The sequence below is a fragment of the Schistocerca piceifrons genome, chromosome 2 (assembly GCF_021461385.2).
Source record: "Schistocerca piceifrons isolate TAMUIC-IGC-003096 chromosome 2, iqSchPice1.1, whole genome shotgun sequence".
NCBI classification, from domain to species: Eukaryota; Metazoa; Arthropoda; class Insecta; order Orthoptera; family Acrididae; genus Schistocerca; species Schistocerca piceifrons.
This window is the reverse complement of record NC_060139.1, coordinates 595130086-595155455: the sequence shown is the minus strand read 5'-3', so window position 1 is coordinate 595155455 and position 25370 is coordinate 595130086. Positions and strand designations below refer to the sequence as shown.

General features: G+C 38.3%; 1 protein-coding gene across 1 annotated transcript in view; it reads left to right on the top strand.

Moving 5' to 3' along the window:
* The window catches only part of LOC124774996, a 338749-nt gene that overhangs the window by 123705 nt on the left and 189674 nt on the right, over positions 1–25370 (top strand). The window contains exons 7-8 of the mRNA XM_047249749.1: positions 2325–3051; positions 23593–23663. Coding sequence (XP_047105705.1) covers positions 2325–3051; positions 23593–23663 — 798 coding nt within the window. The remainder of the gene's footprint in view (positions 1–2324; positions 3052–23592; positions 23664–25370) is intronic.

Below are 25370 nucleotides of genomic sequence, written 5' to 3'. Positions count from 1 at the left end.
TTAATTTTTCCTCATATAGATTCTTAACAGGTGTGATTGTTAAAACAAAATCCCCTTTTTGAAACTCATCACGTAATGTTGTGCATCTTTTTGTTCATTTCAAATTTTGTGGCATTTCATTTATTTATCGTCATTGTTAATTGTAATTAATTTTCACTTCCTGTGTAATTTTCTTTTTGCGAGTTCATATTTCTTCATGATCACACTGCTCCTCACCAAATACTGCAGTATAACGGACTGAAACAATATCAAGCCCATTCAAAAACTATAATCCGATTAAAATTACTTGACAGTTGACACTTCATTTTTTACACTTCATAGGCTTGGACTTAGATTCCTCCAATCAGAGCTCTCAACATCATGCCAGAAAAGTTTACTACTGCCAAAACAGTTGTTCAGTTCACCTTGTCTGGCTTTCTTTCTTGTTGTGTTTGGATCCCGAATCCTCTATCTGAGCTTCAGGTTTGTATTTCATCACGCGTGATTAGCACAAAACACACACACACACACACACACACACACACACACACACACACACACACACACATTTTATATGCAGTACTAAACAAGGAGTACTGGATCCTTCCGCACTAGGCACAGTTCAGTGCCACACGTATATAGTTATAATAATCACAGAGAAGGGCTAAAAGTTTCATATGACATTATGTGAAATCAAATTGTTGAAGGCTGCAGTTCATTGTTGCTATTGTAATATCAGAGTCGTAGGTGAAACAGCTTTAAGCATCATGGTGTTATAGCACAGTGGCTAGCGTACTGCCCGTCACGTAGAAGATCGCAAGTTCAAAAGTCATGATGTACAATGAATTTTTTTATTTCTAAATCTAATCAAAAGATTCTCATTATTATTTTTATTTAATTAATTGATATAAATGTAATTTTTTTATTTCTAATACTGTGCCGCGTCATTTTCCGTATCACATTGACATTTTTACTTGCCCTTATTTTTCTATGTATCATTGTTTTTTCATTTGGAATCTGTCTGTATTGTCTATAATCTACAACCAAGTGCCAACCAGGACTGCTCATCAGTTGATAAAGTGGCAGCTTGTGTAGCCAGTGTGAGAATAGTTTCAGGTAACCAGTGAATGATAGCGAAAAATTACGATTTGTTTTTTAGTGCTGAAACTGAAATTTTTATGTCGTGAGTTTGCTTGTAGAGGTTAAGTTAAATCACCATGAACAAAATGATCATGATTTTAGTTCTTCTGCTGGATGTTGACTACTGTTTTCTCAGATACATTGCACATCACGTGAGTGTGGTTAGGTTAGGACACGAGTTTGAATTCAGGGCTATGAAACATGTCGTTTGCGGTAATTCAGTCATAGATCCTTTAAAATCGGTTGTTGTCATAGCATCTCACTTTTCTGTCGTACCTCGCATCAGCCACTTCCAACTTTCTCTGCATTATACATTAACAGCATTTGTGAAGTGACCCACCTTGTTTTTGTGTCATCTATAACCGAGCTGTAACCTGCAGCCAATGTGGCAACACTAGTAGCAAGTGACAGACGTCAACTATCAAATAATTCTAATTAGACTATAGAATAATGATTCACACCTTTATGTATTTAGTCCTTGCTGGATAACCACCTGCAGAACAGTCCACTGTCTTAATGTGCATGGGAATGCAAGTATTGGTTTCGAGTGATTGCTGTAGGACTGCGTGTGTCAAGTAAATTTATATCAAATTTGTACAGCGTTGTTAGGACCAGTATGATTTTATCATCGTGAGATTGATTGTGAGTATATGGAGAACAATTAAGCAGTAGTTTTAATTTTTATGAATAATAGTTTGCAAATGTGGTTCAAAACTCTATTATTATTATTATTATTGTTGTTGTTATTATTATTTAACAACTTACCATCATTGTAAATTGTGATTTTGTGAACACATGAGAGATAGACACTTGCATCTCTCTTCCTGTTTCTTGTCTTGTAAGGGTGTTGCATATACCAGGGAAAACTGTTGTGTTCTATTTTAACTGCTTGAATGAGAGCTTCAGAATTAAATCTCCAGGAAAATGTGGCAATAGATGAAAATTTGAAGCAATTTGTAATCTTGTGACTTGGGGAACTAAGCCAGCATAATTAATAATAGAAGACTAATAGGCACTAGATATATAAGTTTCATAACAGATGTTAAAATCAGAATTAACAGTTTTGTTCTGAATACCTGTTGTAAAACAGGTAAGTATGTTTCATTGTGCACATTATATAATGGCAGTTATGTCACTTTACCCCTTCCATAACTTGAAGGAAACCAATAGACTATTTATAAAATAATATTGCATTTCTGTTTCAGACTGATCGTGGAACTGACCCAATGGAGGCAGAGGAAACCAGTGGATCCATTAACAATGCAGCGACGTCAAACAGTACAAATCGATGCACATGTAACAATACAGCTACAAGTACAGACAATAATTGGACTGTGAGAAATAGTAGTAGTAGTACAACAGCTACTACCTCAAAGACCAAAGCCCGAAAATCAACTAGGGGATTTTCTAGTGCAGTAGATTCTTCCTCTAATTCAAGTGCTTCCAATGTAAATGGGGCTCGAGCTGTCAACAGCCAAGCAAGGAGCAACTCGTGTCCTTGCTTCCACGAGGGCAGCACTGGAAATGTCAGCATGTGCTGCAGAATTTGTCCAAGTAGTTCCAGTTCATCATTAGGGAAATGCAGCCATACACCTGCTGCAGTTGGTTCAAGTGGAGTTAGGTCTACTTTAACACTTGATGCTAGTAACTCAACAAACTGTGCTAATGTGCAGTCAGATGATCGCCAAGCACTGCCGAATGTCCTGTGTCCTAGACCCATAGGCATTGTTTGTAATGAAGGGTTTAGTCGTAAACCAGAAGGTCAGACTTCACAAAGTGCTAACAGTTTATCTGTGAACTTTTCAAGTCGTGAAACATCAGATACATCACATATGCCTAATGAAAACAGGTTATCTTCTTCTACCATGACAAGACCACCCGAATCAGTGGTCACCGTAACAACGTACAACAGGACGGAAACAGAGCAAGCAGGTAAGTGTGTGAGACATTTTAGTAAGCTCATTTTAACCCTTTAACTGCTCTGGACGTGTTAACGTGCGGTACTGGTGGTGCGCATAAACATGTTCATAGCACACAGGGACAGGTACAAAGGTGTGCGTAAACACATTCAGAGCACACAGGGACAGGTACAAAGGTGCGTGCGTTAACACGTCCAGAGCAGTCAAAGGGTTAAGTTGTAGAGCAGTTGTGTAAATCATTGAAGAGTGGAGTCCATATCTCTATCTGGCCATTCAGATCTGGTTTTCACAAACAGTTTCTAAAGCTCATGTGCTAAAGGCTGATCAGTTCCTCTGAAAATGGCACAGCCTATTTATTTCCCTATCATTTCACAATCCAAGTTGGTGCTCCATCTCTGGGAGTTATGTGAGTGTTGTGTTCAATTTGCTGTTCATATTGTATATTAGTGACAGTGCGGACAGTATTAGTAACAACGTCAGATTTTTTGCAGATGATGCAGATATCTACAAAGAAGTAATGTCTTGAAAGAAGCTGCATATATATTCAGTCAGATCCTGATTAAGATTTTAAAGTGGTGTAAAGATTGGCAACTTGCTTTAAATGTCCAGAAATCTGAAATTGTCCACTTTACAAAAAATGTATCCTATGACTTTGATACCAGTTAGTCACAGTTGGAGACAGCTAACAAATACAAATACCTGGGTGTAACACTTTGTAGGGATCTGAAATGGAATCATCACATAGGTTGTCATAGATAGAGTAGGTTGTAGACTTTGGTTTATTGGTAAGTACTGGAGAAATGCCATCAGTCTATAAAGAACATTGCTTACCATCACTTGTGTGACGTGTTATGGAATATTTCTCAAGCGTGTGGGACCCAATACCAAATAGGACTAACAGGGGATATTGAATATATACAGAGAATGGGAGCACAAATGGTCACAGGTTTAATTTACCTTGGGAGAGTGTCACAAAGATGCTGAAGAAACTAAACTGTCAGATTTTTGAACTTACTCCAAGAAAGCCTGTTTGCAAAAGTTTCAAGAACCAACTTTAAATGATACCTCTAGGAGTATACTTTAACCCCCTATGTATTGCTCACATAGATATCAAGAGGACAAGATTAAATTAATTACAGAGGCATTTAAACAATAATTCTTCCTGCACTCCATACGTATATAGAAGGGGAAGAAACCCTAATGGCTGGTACAATGGGACATAGTCTCAGACATGCGCTTCACAGTTGTTTGCATACTGTAGATGTAGATGTAGAAAATGACATTATAAACCTGCATCAATAAATATTGTATTGTTGATTCAGAAGGTCATTTGGGTGGATGCTTGGGCACTATCCGTCATTAATAGACAGTCACATAATGAAAGACATTCATTATCTGTGTGTTACTAGTAAAAAAGTGAAGAATGCATTGTGATCTTGCATAAAATGAATAACAAGACAATATCTCCACATGTGTGCCTAATGTCATTTCTTTCATGATCATGACCTGTACTGTAAACATTAAGGTGACTAAAAATATTGTAAGTGGACTTTTTCTTCGTCTCCTTCCTTTTCAAGCAGTAGACTTTATAGTCTTTAATTATTTCAGTTCTGCTCTTATTAGGTCCGTTGTCAATTTATTTTGCCAACATTGCTTCTACTTCCTTGTTGGTAATGGAGTAATCTTTCTGTTGAGTGGTTCCAGCATTCATTTCTGAAATAAAAAAATAATTCTACGGATGTTGTTGTTGTTGTTGTTGTTGTTGTTGTGGTCTTCAGTTCAAATACTGGTTCGATATAGCTCTTCATGCTACTCTGTCCTGTGCAAGCCTCATCACCTCCAAATAACTACTGCAGCTCACATCCTTCTGAATCTTCTTATTGTCTTCATCTCTTGGTCTCCCTCTACGAGCTTCACCTCCCATATTTCCCTCTAATACTAAATTGATCATTTGATGTCTCAGATGTGTCATATCAACTGATCCCTTCTTCTAGTGAGGTTGTGTCACAGATTGCTTTTCTCCCTATTTATGTTCACATCTTATTAGTTACATAATCTACCCATCTGATCTTCAGCATCCTTCTTTGAGCACATGTGAAAAGGTTCTATTCTCTTCTTGTCAAAACTGTTTGTCGCCCACATTTCACTTCCATACATGGGTACACACTAACATCACCTATCCCATCAAAGGCAGGGCTACCTGCGAAACCAGTCATGTGATTTACAAGCTAAGCTGCAACCACTGTGCTCCATTCTATATAGGTATGACAACCAACAAGCTGTCTGTCCCCATGAACGGCCACCGACAAATTGTTGCCAAAAAACAAGTGGACCACCCTGTTGCTGAACACGCTGCCAAACATGATATCCCTCATCTCAGTGACTGCTTCACAGCCTGTGCCATATGGATCCTTCCCACCACCACCATCTTTTCTGAATTGCGCAGGTGGGAACTTTCCCTGCAATACATCCTATGTTCCCGTAACCCTCCCGGCCTCAACCTTCGTTAGTCACTGTCCTCACCCATCCAGCCCCCTCCCTGTTCCCAATCCAGCACTACACAGCCGTCATTCCACCACCACACCCAGTCTTTTAATTTATTTTTATTTCACTCCTTTCTGCTACTTACCCCCTTCCCCCTCCACAGTTTCTCTCCTGCCCTCCATCTAAACTGCAACACTTCACTGCCCGCCACTCCCACCATACTATCCCTCCCCCTCCCCACCCCAGCCTCGTCTTTACCCCCACCCAGTCGCCACTCCCATCATGCACTGGTGCTGTTACTCGCAATGTAGTTTCAGCTCTCTGAGACTGCAGACGTGTGTACATTGTTGCGTTTGCGTGAGAGTGTGTGTGTGCATGTGTGTGTGTATGTATATGTGTATGTGTACTGCTGACAAAGGCCTTAATGGCCGAAAGCTATAAATGTGTGAATCTTTTTGTTGTGCCTATTGTGACTCAGCATCTCCGCTATATGGTGAGTAGCAGCTTCCCTTCTCTGGTATCATTATAAAATCAATGTGTATCCAGGTCTCTTCCACATGTACTATCTTCTTTAATGATTCTTATACCAGGTGTTAGCAATAATTAAATTATTGTCTGTACTTGATTCTTTCAGGCGGTGTCCTCTTTCATTCCTTTCACCCAGTCCATATTCAACTAAAATTTTTTCTTCTCTTCCTTTCCCTACTGCCGAATTCCAGTCACCCACCACTGTTAAATTTTCATCTTCCTTAACTATCTGAACAATTTCTTTTATCTCGTCATACACGTTTTCAATCACTTCATCATCTGTGGAACTAGTTAGCATATAAACTAGTTGATTTTGTATTTATAACCCTGTACTCACCTGACCAGAAGTCCCTTTCCTTCCTGCCACCAGACTTAACTGATCTCACCTACATCTAACTTCAGCCTATCCATTTCCCTTTTTAAATGTTCTAACCTACCTGCTTATGGGATCTAACATTCCACACTCCAATATGTAGAGTGTCAGTTCTGTTTCTCCTGATGATGGCATCCTTCTGAGTAGTCCCTGCCCGGAGATCCAAATGGAGGCCATATTCTGGAGGTTAAATTTTACTCAAGAGGATGCCATCATCATTTAACCATACAGTTGAGCTGCATGCCCTTGGGAAACATTATGGCTGCTCGCAGTACCAGCACAGTAAGGCCGTTTTGGTTGATTTTACAAGCCCAGATCAGTCAATCATCCAATTAGGAACCGTACATTTGTGTGGCTTCTCAACAGATATCCCCCTGTTGTGTCTGCACCTATAGTACGGCTGTCTATGTTGCTGAGACACCCAAGCCACCCCACCATTGGTAAAGTCCATGGTTCTGCTACATGAAATGAAAAATTCAATTCAGATCATTGTTCATATTACAAAGAGACAGGAAGTTCAATCCGTACTTACATTCAGGAGGCACAGTTTATAGTAATCCTTAAGTGAAGCAGAAAATAATACTTTTGGCATTTTGAACTGTACATTACTACTCCATTGAGGAAACAGAGATTGTCCAGTGGAGTTTGGAAAGGTGGGCAGTAATTTACATGTACACTGAAGAGCCAAAATGTTCTGACCTGCCTAGCAAGAGCTTGACTGCCACCTGATGGCATTGTGAACATCCAACTCAGTAAGGAAATTATATAATTCAAGCAGAAGCATATAGGGATTCATTCTAATGACTATAACAAATGAGGAAATCCACTGACAGAGGTGACTGACTAAGGGCAGATAGTTAAGACTGGGTGACTGAGAATGAGCATCTTGGAAATGGTGGAACTGGTCAGCTGTTGACATTTTACTGTAGTGAGCATCTATGAGAAAAGGTTAAAAAATTGTGAAACTACAAGTAGGTGCGAGGTGCCTTCTCACAGAACAGAGGGTCAGAGGCTAGCTTGCTCTGAAAAGCAGTGTAGGCAGCAATATGTGGCAGAACTGGCTACATGATACAGTGCTGGTGCAGGTACAAGTGCTTTGGAGCACATCATCAGCACATATTGTTGATCATGGGGTTCCACAGCAGACAAACTGCACATGTTCTTATGATGACCCAGTGACATTGTCAGTTATAATTGCAGTGACACAGTGTCATTGAGATTGTGCTGTGAATCAGTGGAGATGAATTGTGAATTGTGCTTATTTGTCTCATAACATACATAATCTAAATTATTTGATTCAGGTACAGGAGACATGCCAAAATTGCTGTAAAATTTCACCGCAAACGAAGAACAGCTGATGTTAACAAACAGCGTCATAATAATAATACAATTTCGTTATATATACTTACAATAAAATCTAACACTCAATTACCCCTTGCTCATATTATTGTTTAATCCTCTATGAATGAGTCTATTGAATAGCAGCATTTATCCCACAGAATCTGCTGTAGCCTCGTCTTTTAAAATTTCTGGCTTCATATGAAATATGTTTTTGCTCATTAACTTGTTATATCTTGTCGTCCCAATATGGTGCGGAGTCTGTGCATATAATTTCAACTGGTGTGTGGGTAGCATATAATTATTTTCATTTCTTGTGTTATATGTGTGGTTAAAATGATTCTCCTCAAACAATTTTTGTCTGCTGTAGAGGAAGATTATAATTTCATAAATGTATATGGAGGGAACAGTTAGGATTTGTTTTGTTTGCTGTGCAATACACATGTATCAGACAATTTTCTTTTGCAGTTTCAGTATTCGAGATATGCTACTTGAACTTACCTAGAAAATTATCCCGTATCTAAAGATAGATTCAGAATAACTATGGAATTTGCTAGTATTTGCATTGCAAATGCAAAACTGCATAGTTTATTTAATAGAAACTCAATATGTGTTTTCCAGCTTAAGTTCTTGTCCATATTTAGTCCCAGGAATTTGACCGTGTCAACTTCTTTCATAAGTTGATTGTTATGTTGTGTTTTAAGTTCCAAATGTTTTGAATGTTTCATTTTGAAATGTACCACATGGGTTTTTACAACGTTCAGTTTCAACCCTTTTAACGAGAACCAGTTTTCGAAGGTATCCAACATGCTCACGATGGAGCTCAGAACTTTTTGTGCATCGCCATCTTCAGCTAAAACAGGATTGGTCCCAAAATGTAGCCTTGAAGCACACATTGTGATACCATACTCCATTTAGAATAATAATTCACTGCATCTGAGGTGAGAGTTACCCTTTGATTTTGTTGTGGAAGTATGATGGTAGCCAATTGAGAGCCTTGTCCTTAATCCCATATTTGTCTAATTTGTAGATAAGCAGGTCATGGTTCATGGAGTCAAATGCTTTTGTGAGATCACAGAAGATACGTGCAACTTTACTCCTTTGATTCAATGATTTGCCTGTCTTTTCAATAAAGTTATTCACTGCATCCAGAGTATTTTTTCTGGATTGAAATCCATATTGATTACTTATAATAAAATCATTTTGACACTAAAGTTTTTGATGTGGTTTGCAGCTTCTTTCTCTTAACACTTTTGACAGCACTGGAAGAATAGAAATAGGCCGATAGCTTCCCATGTCTTGCCTCCACTCTTTCTTGAACAGAAGTCTGACTTCGGCATACTTCAAAACATTGGGCAAGCATCCCTGTTCAAAAGACTGTTTGAATATTTTAATTAGGGGAGGTACTGTTATGCCATACACTGTTTTAATCTCTTTAGTGGGTATCCATCCCACCCGGCAGAGTTTTTGTATTTAATGATAATATAACATTTTCCACACCCTTTATTGTGACTTTTTAAAAAATCCATAAGATATTCAGCTTCTTGGTGGATTCCAAAGGGACTTACTTTACTCTGATACTCTGCTACATTAGCATCTGACTTTGCCACATTTAAAAATTCATTTAAACACACTGATATTTGAGTCAGTTTTACAATACAGCTATCACCTGCTTTAATCATAGATATTTCATTACTACTGACTAACAGCTAATTCTCATTTGACAACAGACCACCTTGCTTTTGTTTTACTTTTATGTTGTACAATGAACTTCTCGTTTGCCATTTGTTTGGCTGCCCTCAAAACTTTTTAAATTATACCTTTATAATTATTAACATGCTCATTCAAATGTCTGTTTTTGTTATATTTCAGTTCATTGTAGATTTTCCTTTTCCTGGCACTAGAAATTTTTATACCCTGGGTTATCAATTTAAGTTTATTAGTTGTTTTGTTGCATGTGGTTTTAAGTGGAAGAGTTTCATTAAATATTTCAAGAAAACTACTTAAAAAATTGTCAAAGTTACTATTATTCGAAATACAACAGTTGTAAGGTCATTCAACCTGTCATAACCTATTTCTAAATGAAATTGAATTGTTTTCATTGAAGTTCCTTTTCATATGGCTTTTTTTACATGAAATTTCTTTCTCAGTCTTTGGTAGTTCAGTGAATAATGCAGAGTGGTCAGAGATCCCTAATTCTATGAAAAATTTATAAACATCTTCAGATACATAATTTATTAGAATGTTGACTGTGCATTTACTTTAGTGGGTTACACGAAGTTTATTTTCAAGCCTGGTCATAGTGGTGGCACTACGTCAATGACCGTGTCAGGGTATGCGTCATCTAGGTGAAGAGGTACTCTAAACATGCTTCACACCGTGGACGTAAACCGATAACGGCAGTACTATGTTATGGAGATCATTCACCTTGGCTTCCATGGGACCCGTGCTGGTAATCGAAGGCACCATGGCAGCTGTGGACTGTGTGAACATTATTTTGGACCACCTGCATATCCTCATGCTTTTGATATATTTCCCTGTGAGTGATGTACCCAGTATGCTATTCAGAACTCTAGAAATTTGAATCAGTTTACATGATCATTGGTATTGTTTTCAATAGTATATAGATGCTGATAGTAAAGTTTATATACAAATTAAGTAATGGAACATGTAGTGCATTAAATATTGTAGTAAACAGTTACTTCCTTCTTATTCAGTTGTAATATTTTACTCCTCTGAAATAAGGGCGTGCTAATAGAATAATGACAGTATTAGAGTTATTTTCCAAGCTTTTGTTCATCAGTGACATAAAATGACATGTTACCACATCATTCAAAAGAAATAAAGCAGTTATATGTGGTGGTTGGTTTGGTCTTGCAAGCACATTGGAAGGGAAATACAGTTTTTGTCCTTTGATCTGAGAACCAGCCCTCTGAATGTAGGCTATACAGGCTGTATCATAATTATGGCGTAAACACATACAGTTGAAAGTACACAATACCAGAAATAAAGTGTCTCAATAAACGTAGGTCTGCAAATGAGCCATTTGTGAGGTAATTGTGACTTTGTTGTTACCAACCGCCACTAACTTGTTTGTGTGTAAATGTTGTCCCAGTTGGTTAAAGGGAACAATACTGTTCAACATTAAGAAAAGTGATTGGGGATACTTTGGTAGAAGTGCAGTTGGTTTGAATGGGCACAACAGCTTCCTGACTGTACTTGTAGTTAAAGGTGGTGTTCAAAGTGTCGTCCTTGTACCTACCCAGGCCTGTACCTGTCGCTACAATTAGTTTCAAATCCTTTTGAACATGCCTGGATCATCACAAAATTCTTGACAAGCATTGACAGGTCTTTTGCAACTGGGTTAACCGGAGTGATGTACACTACACCTTTAAGATGGCCCTAAACACATAAATGCATAGGTCCTAGACCAAGCGATCTTGGAGGCCATGGTACAGGTCCTCCTCCCCCAAACCTCCTTTGACCGTATCAGCACATTAGATGTCATCTCACCATAGCTGCAAAATGTGCCTGTGCTCCGTCATGCATGTAGTACATCCTCTGGTATTGCTGTAAGGAAACATCCTCAAGCAATCGTGGAAGATTATGCTGCAGAAACCAAAGGGAATTCTGTCCACTGAGTTTGTTTGATAATATGTACAACCCAGAAAAATGATCACCTAGTACCCCTAACCATACTCTCAGTCAGAAGTGTGTCTGATGTGGAGACATGTGCACAGCATATGTATTGGAGCCTAGGTGAGAATCATGTTAATTAAACATGATAATTAAGCACTCCATAACAAGTGTACCCTGCGTCATCTATAAATAAAATGTTGTTGGCATTGCCTACAGCTTGGTATTGCATCCACAGACAAAGAATGTTAATCTAGAACCAAAGTTTGCCCCTCGGAGACAATAAACTTACTTGTTTGGGGTTAATGCATGACTCGTTTGAAAAAATGTCTGAAATTTCTGTTGAGTTCATTTATCATCTTTAAAATACACGAAATTGCTATCAAGTCCATATTTAATATCCTGAGATCAGTTATGCAATGTTACTGACAGTCTCTGTTACATGGTCCACCTGAAAGCAGCAAGAAAATATTTAGTCCTGCCTGATATTCTGAACATCCTAAATACTCACTGATACATTACAACTTGTGAGTTAATCCATTCAGTCACTCAGTAGGCTTTGTGCAAAGAAGTACTTGCCACAATGTCTCGTAATCTGCACAAAACACACCACATGGAACTTACGTACAGCATAAAATGTTTGCACATGAATATCTCCTAAAATAAACGACTCGTAAAGCTGAAACTTTCTTAAAATACACAATACTGTAGTCGCCTTTCGTCAATGACACAAGAACTGGTCAAACATGTGAATTTGTTCATTTTTGTACAAATTTGATCAGCACAGTTTAACATAGGTGTTTGACAGAAGATGGCTCCCGAGTGACTATCTCGATTCATAGAGCTAAGGCACAAAGCCCTACTCAAATATGTGGGAAATGCTGAATTGTGATTGGCTATTGTGGTAAGCAGCCAATCAGATCATCTCGAGCACTTCTATATTCGCGGTATTTCTAACATCAGCCAATCAGTATACCACAAGTAACTTAGACCAAAAATCTCAAAATTCAGAAACTATATAAAATTTAGTAAAAACAAAATATGATTTCTTTCCACAAAATAAATTACTAATAAATTTAATACTCAATACCCCTTCTGGCTGCCTTTTACAAAATTAAGCTCATGTGGAGATATGTCACAATTTCCCCCTTTACACAACTACTTTCTCACACATAATATTTACGTAGTGTTGATAAAATATCATATTCTCACTATATGTATGCCTGCCATTCACACACTGTCTCTCCAAAACCCGATAAAATAATACTTTTCTGAAGTGCTTTTAACTGTGTCAGGAATCTGTGGTAATGAAACTAAAGAAAATTCCAGAAAATTAGATTATATGAAACTATCCTCTTGGTTGTAGTTTCATTGATACTATAGATGAATACATTACAGTCCCTAACCCAGTTTCACAATGCCAGCACAGTTATTATGTGTTTTAGGTAAAACTTTATACCTCTGAATGTATTGAAATTGTTGATTTGAAATTCTAACAATATGGTTGTGTTAGCCATAGAATTTGTTATGCTAAATATGAAGATCAATTAACATTTAGTAGCACTTCTTCAAATTCATAGAGAGTATGTGTAACATATTGTACACAGCTCGCTCGGCTCAGTAGCCAGTGTTAGCTGTGCCAATGTGAGAGTTAAAATCTGCTTTCCTCCCAGATTCACAGCAGGCTACACTTTCAGTAATAATTTGGTATGTTATGTGGGCTACATTGCATTGTGCTGCGTATTCTCTAAACATTATTCTGTCTCATTCCAGGCATATGTGTGGCAAGTATTCTTGTCGAGACAACTAGAGAGTGTTCAAGTGTTTCCAGCACCACATCTTCAAGTACAGGTGTAACTTGTGAAGGCCTACACGCTCTCACAGTCTATGCAAAGCACCCAGTTTCTTGGAGGCATTGATGCACATGACCCTTGGTGTGCTATCAGGCAGGGTATGCTTCTTAGTACAAGCATGCAGGCTCCTGTGCATTGTCATTAGCCCTACCATACATGAAATGGATGTCCACCTACTCCTCATTACTGAAATGTCCTATGTTACCAGTAATAATCAAACAACACAACGTAGGCACTGTGAACAAGTGACGTGAGGGGCACTCTGACTATGTACTGTACTGTTATATCTATTCAGTTTACATCTCAAAGCCTCGAAAATGTAGATGACGACTACGCCGTGTACTAGCATGTGGTGTTTACACAGGACGTCATCAGTAGTGGCTGTTAACCAATGATCCGTTGTAAGGTTTGTGAGTTAACTTACATTTTCTTAGACTTTTTTGCTTCTAGTGTCGTGTACTTTCAACTGCTTATGTTTACTCCATCAATTATTGTACACTCTGTATAGATATGCTTCAATATACAATGTAATGTAACACAAGTAAACATTTTTCTGTTGTTGAGAATTGTGTCAAACAGGAAAAATCATAAAAGTCTGATAAAGGAATTGTGGTATCACCCTCTCACTGAATCACAGTTTATCAGTATCATCGTATTACTAAAACTGTGATTGTTGTCATGGCAAAGAAAAGAAATACTGCTTTAGTGTTAAACCATTTAGGTCATTGTTGTTACCACCATCTCGGTCATCATCAAGTACCTTCTTAGATAAACTACTGAGAAAGTACGTACATATACAAATACACTGTTTGGAGCATTATGTACAAATAATAGCACAACGAACATAATGTCTTGGAGCTCCCAGTATAGATGAAGTAACATGTTTGTATTTGCAGTTGTGACCAAAATGCTCTTTAACTTACTCAGGCTGTTCGACGTAATAGAGAGATTTATTTGTATTCTTTTAATTTAATCACCACAATGAAGGATGAATTTGAGAAAGAACACAACAATTACGTTTAAGATCTGTTGCCAATAACGTGACATGGGGGAGAACTGTTCATGATGCATTTATTTGTCTCTACAAAGCATGACTGTTATAGATAACTGCTTATGTACAGATCTGTCAGACAGAATGTCCAGTTTAAAGACCAGATGAGGAAGATTGCTTTTACCCCTTCGTAAAAGGAGAAATACCGTGTGTCTAGGTTGAATTTATAATGCAGGGTGTATACACTCTGGAACAACTGGGAAAAACCCGAGAATTTTTTTATTCAGGAGAAAATCTGTAAAAGCCCGGGAAATTTTTAGAATTCTGGAAATTTTTCATTGTTTTAGTCTTGAGATAAATTTTTATAATTTTGGCTGGTAAGAACTGATAGTCTAACAAAGACTACTGCAGACTAATACTGCAGCAATATAATGTAAACAACAGGATAAAACCAAAATAAAACTTAGGTTGCAAAGGAAATGCACCATTTGTAACAACAAAACACATTGCACACACAAGCGCCTGCCTAAAGCAAAATGTGTCAAAGGTTTTAGGACAAAAACAATAGAATACTTCATAACAGCCAACTACTTATGATGAGCGTGACGTCATAACTGTTTACATTAAGTTCGTTTTGAGCAGTTGCCAGCAGGCTTCTGTGCATGCGCAGTTGAATTGCATATGAGTAGTACCTTCCGCTTCTGGCTACCTGATGTATGGCTACAGCAGAAGCAAGAAGCAGTCGCACTACCCAGAAAAATTTTTCTGGGGCACCTACCTGCCAGATTCGCACATGCGCAGAGCAGTCTGGGTTGAAGTGGGGAGCGGGTAGTGACCCATGTTTACATTTAGTGATTTTGCTGCTTTCTCTTCATTTACAGTCCAGACATCAAATGAAAACAAAAAGGATTTCTGTGGCTGGGAGCTATGAAGTGAACTGCAATACATTCACATAATTATGGAAAGCCAAAATATGTTATTAGTTTCACTTTTCTGATTTTATTTTTCCATGTTATTGGCAGTCAGGCATTAATCGCCTTGCACAACAAGGAAGTTATTTTTGTCGGTTTGCTAATAGTTTCCGCAGATGCTTGTGGTACTCCAAGAAAATTTGGATCTTGAAAAGCTTAATATCTGGTTGGGGCCTATTGCATTGCAAATATGGACAGATGAATGTGTCCTTTAAGCCGAATTATGCATTTTAGTATGTATTACGAAATTCCTGTGCTCTCGGAGTATCCTATGATGTCCTATTTCTTTTTTGACATTATGTAAGAACTCTTAATGCTACCGGTGTATGTGTTCGAAAATACGGGCTTCCTACGTCATTGTAACTGCCCACATGCAGTAACACCTGTTTTCTGGCGCTCTCTGAAACCTGCTGAAACGAACCCATATCAAAGAGGTTGCGGGAAAATATTGCAAATGGTTCTTTGAAAAGCATTATTTTCAAAGGAAATTTTCTTTTACACAAGACGAATTATGTTATGTGTGATAATGTGCAATGAATTTCTTAAATCACAGAGCCTTTGACTCTCATTGAAAACTTAACACTTTGAGTACAAACCACTTCGAATCATTTAGAACCTAGAACATCAGACATTAATATCATTGTTCAAAATTTTACTGGCACATTTGTGTGATGTATCTTAAAAAATGTAACAAACGCTAAAAATACCAGTATTACATTTGAAAGCTTAGCTTCTCTTGTAGCTTATTATTGAAGATCAATATTATTCATGAAAGCTTAGCTTTTCTTGTCGCTACACTATGTACATTAATTTAAACCATTAACTTTACCTGTTTGTGTATTCTCGCTACTTAACAGTGATGTTGCTATTGGCTGACTACATCACGTGTTCTATGCTCTGAATACTCATTGTCATTGGCTGGTGAGATCACGTGACATAGGCTATGATTGGCTTACAAAAGCGTATTGCAATCTCTATTTCAATTCTTCAGAAATGTATGTGCTGTGTTTGCCGAAATTCGAATTTATACTTTCGTAATATGAAAATAGGCAGCATATCGTAATATGAAAATAAGCAATGTACATGTTGCTGCACATCAAAAGATCTTTCCAAAAAGTGTTCTCTCCCTCCCTCCCTCCCTCCCTCCGTCTCCCTCCCCTCCCCCCCCTTTTTTTTTCTTTTACCCTTGCCGATTTTAGTTTTCTTAATTGCCGGGAAGTTCTACACTGGTGTATAAAACCTTTAGCATTCAAAGGATTGATGTTTTTACTGCTCTGAAGGAAACTATACTGTCGCTTATCATGGAAAAAGTGTTTTGTCACCTTGGAAGAAGTGCATTTTTTCATGGGAAAAAGTGTGTTTTGAACTGGAAGATCCAGTAAAAATCCAGGAATTTTTTTTCTTGTCCCCTTATACACACTGTAGTAATATAAAATGTAGAAATAGTTGAGATATTTATTGATAGCATGTCTCTGCAAGTATGGTAACTCTGAATGTTTTTATGTTTTTACACACATAATACAACTTGATATGTGCATCATTAGTGATGCGACAGACTGCTGATCTGTATTATACTTTTCTGCAAGTGGTTTACAGCATAGTAGGTGTAATATTTGTGTCAGCTGCACAAATGCGTGGCGCAAATCTGGTATATCATTAACTGCCATCTGGTACAGTAGATTCTTGATAAATCCCCGTGGAGAAAAATGAAGTTGTGTAATCTCTGGGCTTGTAGGAGGCCAAGCAACAAATGGATTAGTTCTCTCAATTGAAAGCAGACTCCTATATTTTCCCAAAGCCGTTTGTTCCATTTCTTCTTGATTGTTAAGTAATTGGGAATATTGTCGGTTGGTCACACTCCATACTCATGCTGAAAACAATGTCAGTGTGACCCAACTTTTTAGCTCAGCGAGAGAAAGTACACAAAACACTTTATGCTCTGGTGTCTGCATCACTACTGATATGTGTTTATGTTAACAAAGCAGTTAAGCACATGCGCACGCTGTACTAACTGCCGCCGGCAAACGCAGAAAATATTTTTGAATTATCGTACTTGTAGAAGTAAACCACAATTAAATGATCCAATACATTGTTATAGTCTATATTAGTGTATGTGTAACCTTGACACTGTGTATTTTCAACCGAGCGAGGTGGCGCAGTGGTTAGCACACTGGACTCGCATTCGGGAGGACGACGGTTCAATCCCGTCTCGGGCCATCCTGATTTAGGTTTTCCGTGATTTCCCTAAATCGCTTCAGGCAAATGCCGGGATGGTTCCTTTGAAGGGGCACGACCGATTACCTTCCCCATCCATCCCTCACCCGAGCTTGCGCTCCGTCTCTAATGACCTCGATGTCGACGGGACGTTAAACACTAATCTCCTCCTCCTCCTGTGTATTTTCACTTACATTTATTTCACAAAGAAAAGCCAGATAGGGACTCTTAAGGTGGTTGCAGCTGAATTGCCACTTTGTATTTCATAAATACCTTTTATTGTAATGTAGTAATCTTCCTTCATGTGAGTCAGTCCTTAATCCTCAGACATTAAAGAACTCCTGCATATTGTCACTCACCTCTTTGCCTTTTGATCTCTAGAACATATTCGAAAACCTGAGCCTTGTCACTGGTTGTCAGACCTCTTCCTCCTCCTCCTCCTTGTCCTCTTCATCGTCCTCAAGAATTAGAGCAGTTGATTCATTGTTACTTACTAATCCATCCATCTTCTCTTCAGTCTACCAATATTCCTTCTTCCTTTAGGGATGTTCTACAGCAGTTGTTTTGGAATCCTTTCTTTATGTTATTTCCACTCTTTTCTGTTTTCCTTAATATTTTCATTTAAACTATCAATTCCTTAAATCTGTCTCTTCTTGTTACTCCCTGGACTGTTCTAAAAAATCTCATCTCAGCTGCTTGTGTGTTCTCTGCTAAAACCTTTGGCATTAAGTTTGCACACACCATTTGCACTCAGCAATCCATTTTTGCAGTATATTTCACTAAATTCAACACAGTTTTGAGCACTGAGTCTTTATTACCTAATCTGGCCACCAGTACGGAGTGTATTGTTATCAAATACTGAGTTATCATAGTTGAGCCTGTGTTGCCCTGTGCTGAATATCTCTGGAGCATCTGAGGCAACTGGATATACTGGCCATAAAATGTATTTAAACTGTTAATTTTGATTATCTGAATGCATGGTGTCTGTTTCTTCGAAAGAACAGATGCCACACAGATCCCATAGCTATGAAACACTACACTGCTGCAGGATTTGTGTGGTGTCTATTCTTTCAAAGGAACAGACACCATGAATTCAAATAACTGATAATCCTGGTTGGGTAATAGATCCTCTTTCTTCAGTGTGAAAGCACACATAAAATACGTCCAACCTCTTGTGGCAATCTCTAAGTAGTGAACAGGAGTGTAATGGACAGAGACTGCAGATAGATGGCGCTCGGTGGGAGGGTGAGTTGTCCGTGAGGCAGATTCCAGGTTCTAATCCCGATCCGGTACACTTTTTCGCCCATCGCCGCCGATTCCACTTAATGTCCTGCTGCAGCCAATAGCAGTGCTCCTCCTTCAGTTTACATGCAGTGTTAGTTTTGACTTTGAAGTTTCTCCAATGATAAAATCAGAGATGTTAAAATTGATCTTTTCGCAAATAATTACAGGGTTATTGGCCGTATCTATATGATTTTAGCAGGCTGTGATAAGTGATGTATCTCTTCACATTCATTTCATTTGTTTGCTGTTCCTTCCTTGCTACCCAATCATAAATCCTGCTGTTGTGCTTGTTTTTCTCACTGCTATAATTCAAGAAATAAATAAATCTGTTTGGAGTTATTTGGATGTTTCTTGGAGCACTTGTTGTCTGCTACTGATTAATAGGGTGCAAATTATACTGTTTGTTATGTTGCCTGTAAGTGATGAGGACCATCCTTATTGTGGTTTGCTTGAACTTTTTTGGTCCACAAAGCATCCTACTAAGTTGGGTGATCAAAAAAATATATATGGACATTTTGCGATATCACTTTTGTCAAATCGGCATCAATTGTGATCCACAGTAATAACTACTGAATGCGACATATTAGGTGCCTTCTCTATAATTTGTACTTTAGACTTTATCAGGCTGAACTCCTACTGAAGAAGCACATATTAAGTATATGTACTACAAAATTTGTATAAACAGAACGACAAAGACACAATTTTCATCAACCTATTTAGTAGTTTGTTAAAGTATTTCTTCAGTGTTGAATAACTTCATGAGCGACCGAAGATAGATAACTATCTGCAGCTGAGTCATTGTAGTTTTCTGCCTCATTTAGTGTTGATTACAGCATTTGTTGAATGGTGGTTGTGATGCTTAAAATTTTAAACTTTACATAACTTACAAAATAAACACAGTGTCGAAATTTTCGTTTATTTTGCTTGCACAATAATTTTTCCATAAAAACTCTCAAAGCCAGGACATTTGTTTAACAGTTATTGGAAATGTAGTAATATGTTCACCTGTGCATAAACCTAGTAAATGTATCCCTTTGAAACTTTCAAAGCCAAAATATTATAGTGTCTGAACCCTTTGTGAAAATGGACAATTAGCTATAACTTGTAAATAACAGAACGTACTCAGTGTTATCATATCCCACTCCCTAGTACCAAATACATAGTTGTGGCATCTCAGATGCCAAGCATGAGTTTACTGGCACAATTATTTGTCTGGAGAAAAGATCACTTTTGTCATCTTTCCTCTTATTGACATTGGTTAGTAATTTTTATTCATATGGTAAGCTGAAAACATGACATAAATTATGCTTGTAAGCCGCTAGTTTTAAATTTGTATCTTGTTTCTTGGAAACTTTCTGTTTTGGGTGAATTGCCCACCTACAAATTAGCATGCTAATTTCAAAGTGTTTCCTTGCTAAGACATTTGGAAAACACATCCCACTAAATAGTAAAAGACTGTCATAATTGTATTTCACATTTCTCCTCCTCCCCCTGCCTGTCTTCTTGTCATTTTTTTTCTTTTCATCTCAAGCATGCCTCTGGAACTGCAGATGATAAACATTCAAGCTGCTTCTGAGTTGTACACTATGAAGCTGTATATCACATGACGTAAACATTCTCCTCAATTCACGTTCTCTTGCAGTTTTGACATGTTACTGCAAACAGCACCACATGTGTTTGATCCTTGGTTGTGAACCCAGATAAACATGTGTGAACTTGAATGCGAGTCATTGACATGAAAACCTATTTTGTTTGAATGAAGCAAGTCAACATGTCCACAGCAATGGGGGCAAAGGCAGACTGGCATGCATTAACATGCCCACAGCACCTGGGAAAATATGGTGTCCAGAAATGTTATCACTGGTTCAGTTTGATGTTGGATGTTAACATGCTTTTCACCTTTTATTTGATACTGGCCATCTTCGAATATTTATGCAACTTAAAACTTGTGTTCTAGACATGGCTTTATCTTTGTACGCCTCACAGCTTCTGTAGTACATGTCCAGTGTGATGCAAAATTTGATGGCACAGTGCTGCTCGAAAATTTGCTGCATCCTGACTCTTGACACAAAGCACACATTCCCTTCAGGAGGGGTCTACTCAGGATAGATGGCATCTGTACTGGGTCTCTTAGCTCACGTGAGATATCTCACCTCTGATGCACCCCTAACCATTGGCCAGCCCTGGACCCAGCCCTATGATTAAACACACCCATTATTTGTCACTTCAATGTTACACACTTTTGAGCATAATAAAGTCCTCAATTCTTGCTATATTTGAAACTCAAGCTGTGTATCTTGGTCTGAAAAGTTAAGTGGCATATTTTTCAAAAGCTACATTGGCACATTTCTTGTATGTGGATTCCATGAACTGACTAAATTTTTTTATTAGAATCAGGATGTGAATTACGCAGCTGATATAACAAGACACAGCAACATCATGGACATGTGTGCACGTTTGTGTGTGTGTGTGTGTGTGTATGTGTGTGTGTGTGTGTGTGTGTGTGTGTATGTGTGTGTGTGAGATGGAAACCCTAAGAGAAATGCATGCTTAAACATAAATGCAGTGGCTAGCCAAGCATGTAGGTTGCGCTGTTGTATTTGACCACAAGCAGAACCTGTGCAATGTTCTCAATATGTTGCAAGTGTCAGATACACTGTTACAAGTGTCAGTTGTGGTCAGAACTGTGTTATGTGTGGTTGTGAGTTGATTGTCAGATAGAAGTGAATTCGAACGTGGGCAGATTGTTGGTGTTCAGGTGGTGGGTGCTTCTGTAACCAAGGAAGTTGAAGTGTTCAGTGTTTCAAGAGGCACTGTATCGAAGATTTATATCCCGTACAGTTATCGTATGTTGAGTGATCATGACAGATGGTCATTGAAGAGGATTGCAACAAAAAAATAAGAGGATGACAGCCGCAAAATGTCACTGCAGAACTGGATGTCACGCTCGCGAACTCTGTCGACACTAAAACAACGGTGAGGGAGCTCCATGAGCAGGGATTTGCAGGGCGAGCTGAAATTATAAAACCAGTCATCAATTATGCAAATGCCTGTAACAAGAAAAGTTGTGCCAAAGCTCTAAAGCCATGTGAATGCTTAGTTTTTCTTGTAGCAATACTGAACGTATCTCAGTTTAAACCATTAACCTTTCCTATATTATGTCTTCATACTGCTTTAACAGTCATGTTGCAATAGGCTGACTGCATTACGTGTACTGTTTTGAATATCTGCCGTCACTAGCTGGCAAGATTACATGACATGAGCTATGATTGCCTGACAAAAGCCCATCACATTCTCAATTTAAGTGCTTCGAGAGCTGTTGTGCTGGTACTTGGTGAAATTCAGTCCCCCTCCCTTCCCGCCCTTCTCCTTAAAGTGTGGAAAAGTTCTATGCCAGTGTATAAAACCCTTCACATTCAAAGGATTGGTAAGTTTTACAGCTCCGAGAGAAATTATATTGTCAATTAACACAGAACAAAGTACTTTCACAAAGGGTATAGTGTGTTTTCACGTAGGAAAAAATTGTATTTTTAACGGGCAAATGTAGAAAAATTCCATGAATCTTTTTGTTTTTTCGTCCATGTGTACACCTCAATGTGACACATTTTAGTAGGACAGTGCCAAGGTAGAACACTTCCCTGAAGTCGACATGATTTGTATTTACTGTGAAAGCAGGTGATGTTTCCAGAATGAAATTTTCACTATGCAGCAGAGTGTGTGCTGATATGAAACTTCCAAGCAGACAAGTGTGCTCTACTGACTGAGCTACCCAAGCACAACTTAGGACCCATCCTCACAGCTTTACTTCTGCCAGTACCTTATATCCTGCCTTCCAAACTTCATGGTGGTTCTTCTGTCCCTGACAGGCAAATGTCCCAAGTTTGAGTCTTGGTCTGGCACACATTTATAATCTGCCAGGAAGTTCTCCTGTGCAGGAAAACTTCTGTGAAGTTTGGGAGATTAGGCACTGGTGGAAATAAAGCTGTGAGGATGGGTCATGAGTTGTGCTTGGGTAGCTCAGTCAGTAGAGCACTTGACCGTGAAAGGCAAATGTCCTGAGTTCAAGTCTCATTCTGGCACATAGTTTTAATCTGTAGGGAGTTCCATTTGGTGCCTATTGTTGGTTAGCTGATAAGTTGTATACATTTAATCCTCACAACATTTATGTTAGATTTTATTATGTACGCACATGCATTATTAATGGCCCTGCTCCAATGGCAAGAAGTAGGTTTTACTCTCTGTTACTAGAGGGAGATATTTTACTTCCAGTGATCTCATGACTTATTTGAAGAATGATACCACAGAGTTTGAAGGAAAGTTTGATGATTTCTATGTTAAATGAAATATCAGCGTTCAGGAAGGACTGCAAAGGATTCAGGGGTACAGTAGCCCATGTTTTGCAAGTGTCATCGTACAATATGAAACCTAAATTGTGCTAATGTATAAACCGTTAAGCCAGGTGGGAGACCATAAATAATTTGTCCAGAGAGAGGAACAGTTTAGTTGTTGGACTATGTGGGCTAAGAGGTCTCTATTGTATTACCACCCTGGTGAAAATACATGCATGAAGAAGAAGACTGACAGATTGAAACACACATTTAGTCACTTGATTTTTGTGACTGTCTTGATTTGCAATCAAGAAATTTTTACATATTCTTGCTAAGCCAATGTACAATGGTTGCTTACCTATTCAGGGGGTTTCCTTCCTATGCCATGTGTATTAAGACAGGTATTTGTAACGTCTAAGGGATTTTGGAAGTATTTCCTTGTAGAAGTTTAAACTTTTGTTTGTAGTTTCAGTTGGTTATGTGATATGTGATTCAAACCTTTGAGAAATAAGAGAATGTTATTACTTACCACCTACGTATGTATTCATTTTCAGATCACGCAGCAATCATAGATCCAGCTTCTACAAGAACTGTACCTGACATGGAATATCAAAATGACTTTGATGTAAGTACTATTAAAACAAATGAAACATATGTGTGATGAAATTAATACCTATAATTTACCAACATTTCAATAATAATAATAATAATAATACAGTCAACTGACCATTCAACTCCAAGACAAAAGTGGAAATATTGCCTACAACAACAGGGATAATTGCAAAATATTGGCAGAATATTTCGGAAACCTCTCGGTCTGTGAAGAAACCATAGAAAAATTGGACTTGTAAGACGTTAACAACTAACCATAACTTTGAACCACCCACGATTGAGAAACTGCAATCATTTTTTCCAAATCTCAAAAACCATAAGGCCTCAGGAGAAAAACAAATCACAGCTGAACTATGGGAAAATGTCAACAAAAATGCTGTCGACTCACTCCAAAACATCTTTGAAAAAAATTTTGATAAATAAATGAAAAAATCCCACATGAATAGAAGACTGGCCTCATCCACCCATTCCATAAGAAAGGGTCCAAAACAGATCCCAACAAATACAGAGTGGTCTCATTCCCAGACATGACATACAAGATATGTTCTAAAGTCTTACTAATCAGGGCAGAACCCAAATTAGACCATCAGCTTGGTGAATACAAAGTGGGTTTTAGTGAAGAAAGATTTTGCCCAGAACAAATTCTAAATCTCAAAAACCTCATTGCCCATCACAGATAGAGCAGAATCATACATTATCACTTTCATTGAATTGCAAAATATATACCACTCAATAGCTAGGAAACCCTCATCTGTATACTACAAGAATTAAACAGTGGAAAATCCAGGATGGAGTGTAACAATATTATGAAAAGGATAGTTGCTACTCACCATATAGTAGAGATGCTGACTCGCAGATAGGCACAACAAAAAGACTGTCACAAAACAGGCTTTTGGCCAACAAGGCCTTTGTCATAACGGAACACACACACACACACACACACACACACACACACACAAACAAACAAGACCACAACCTGTGGCAGCTGAAGCCACACTCCTTTCCCCTATTCTCCCTCTCACTCTTCACCATCTTTCTCCCCTTGCCTACTCCACCGGACACAACCCCTCTTCCCAATCAAGCTTCATAGCTACGGTGCCAGTGTAATGTAATCAGGTGGTACAATGTATCTACACAAATTTGTGTGTGTGTTTGAGAAGGGCTGTTGCTAATTTGAAAGCTAGCGAAGTTTTCAAACTTGTTTATGTGCCTTTCAGCAACTCAGGGCTTGTGTTCTTCTGTGACTAATCAATAAAAAAATCTACTTGACAAATTGCAGCAGGAGAAAACCTACATAAAAGTTAAGGAAATGTGCAAGCTGTTGGGGTCTGTGGCTCCTTCTTGTGACAGGAGGGTGGAAGGGAAAGGAAGAGGGATGAAAGAAAAGGACTAGTGAGCTTTAAGAAATGGGAGAGTTACAGAAAAGTCATCCAGAATCGCAAGTCAGGGTGTAATTGGCAAACGTGGTGAGAAGGGAAGACTAACTCTTGGGGGACTGCACCAGACTGTATTTGAAAACCTGAGAGCTTAAAGATGGAAGATAGGTAATAAGAAAGATAGAGATTACTAACAAAACATTGTTCAGGGATTAGTAAGATCAGAAAACCTAGTGCATTGTACATGGTAGACAGATTTGGGTGGGGGGAGGGGGGGGGGGGGCGGGATAGACAAGTCAGAAAACGAAAGGTACAGAAAATGGAAGTGAAGAAAAGGAGTAGTT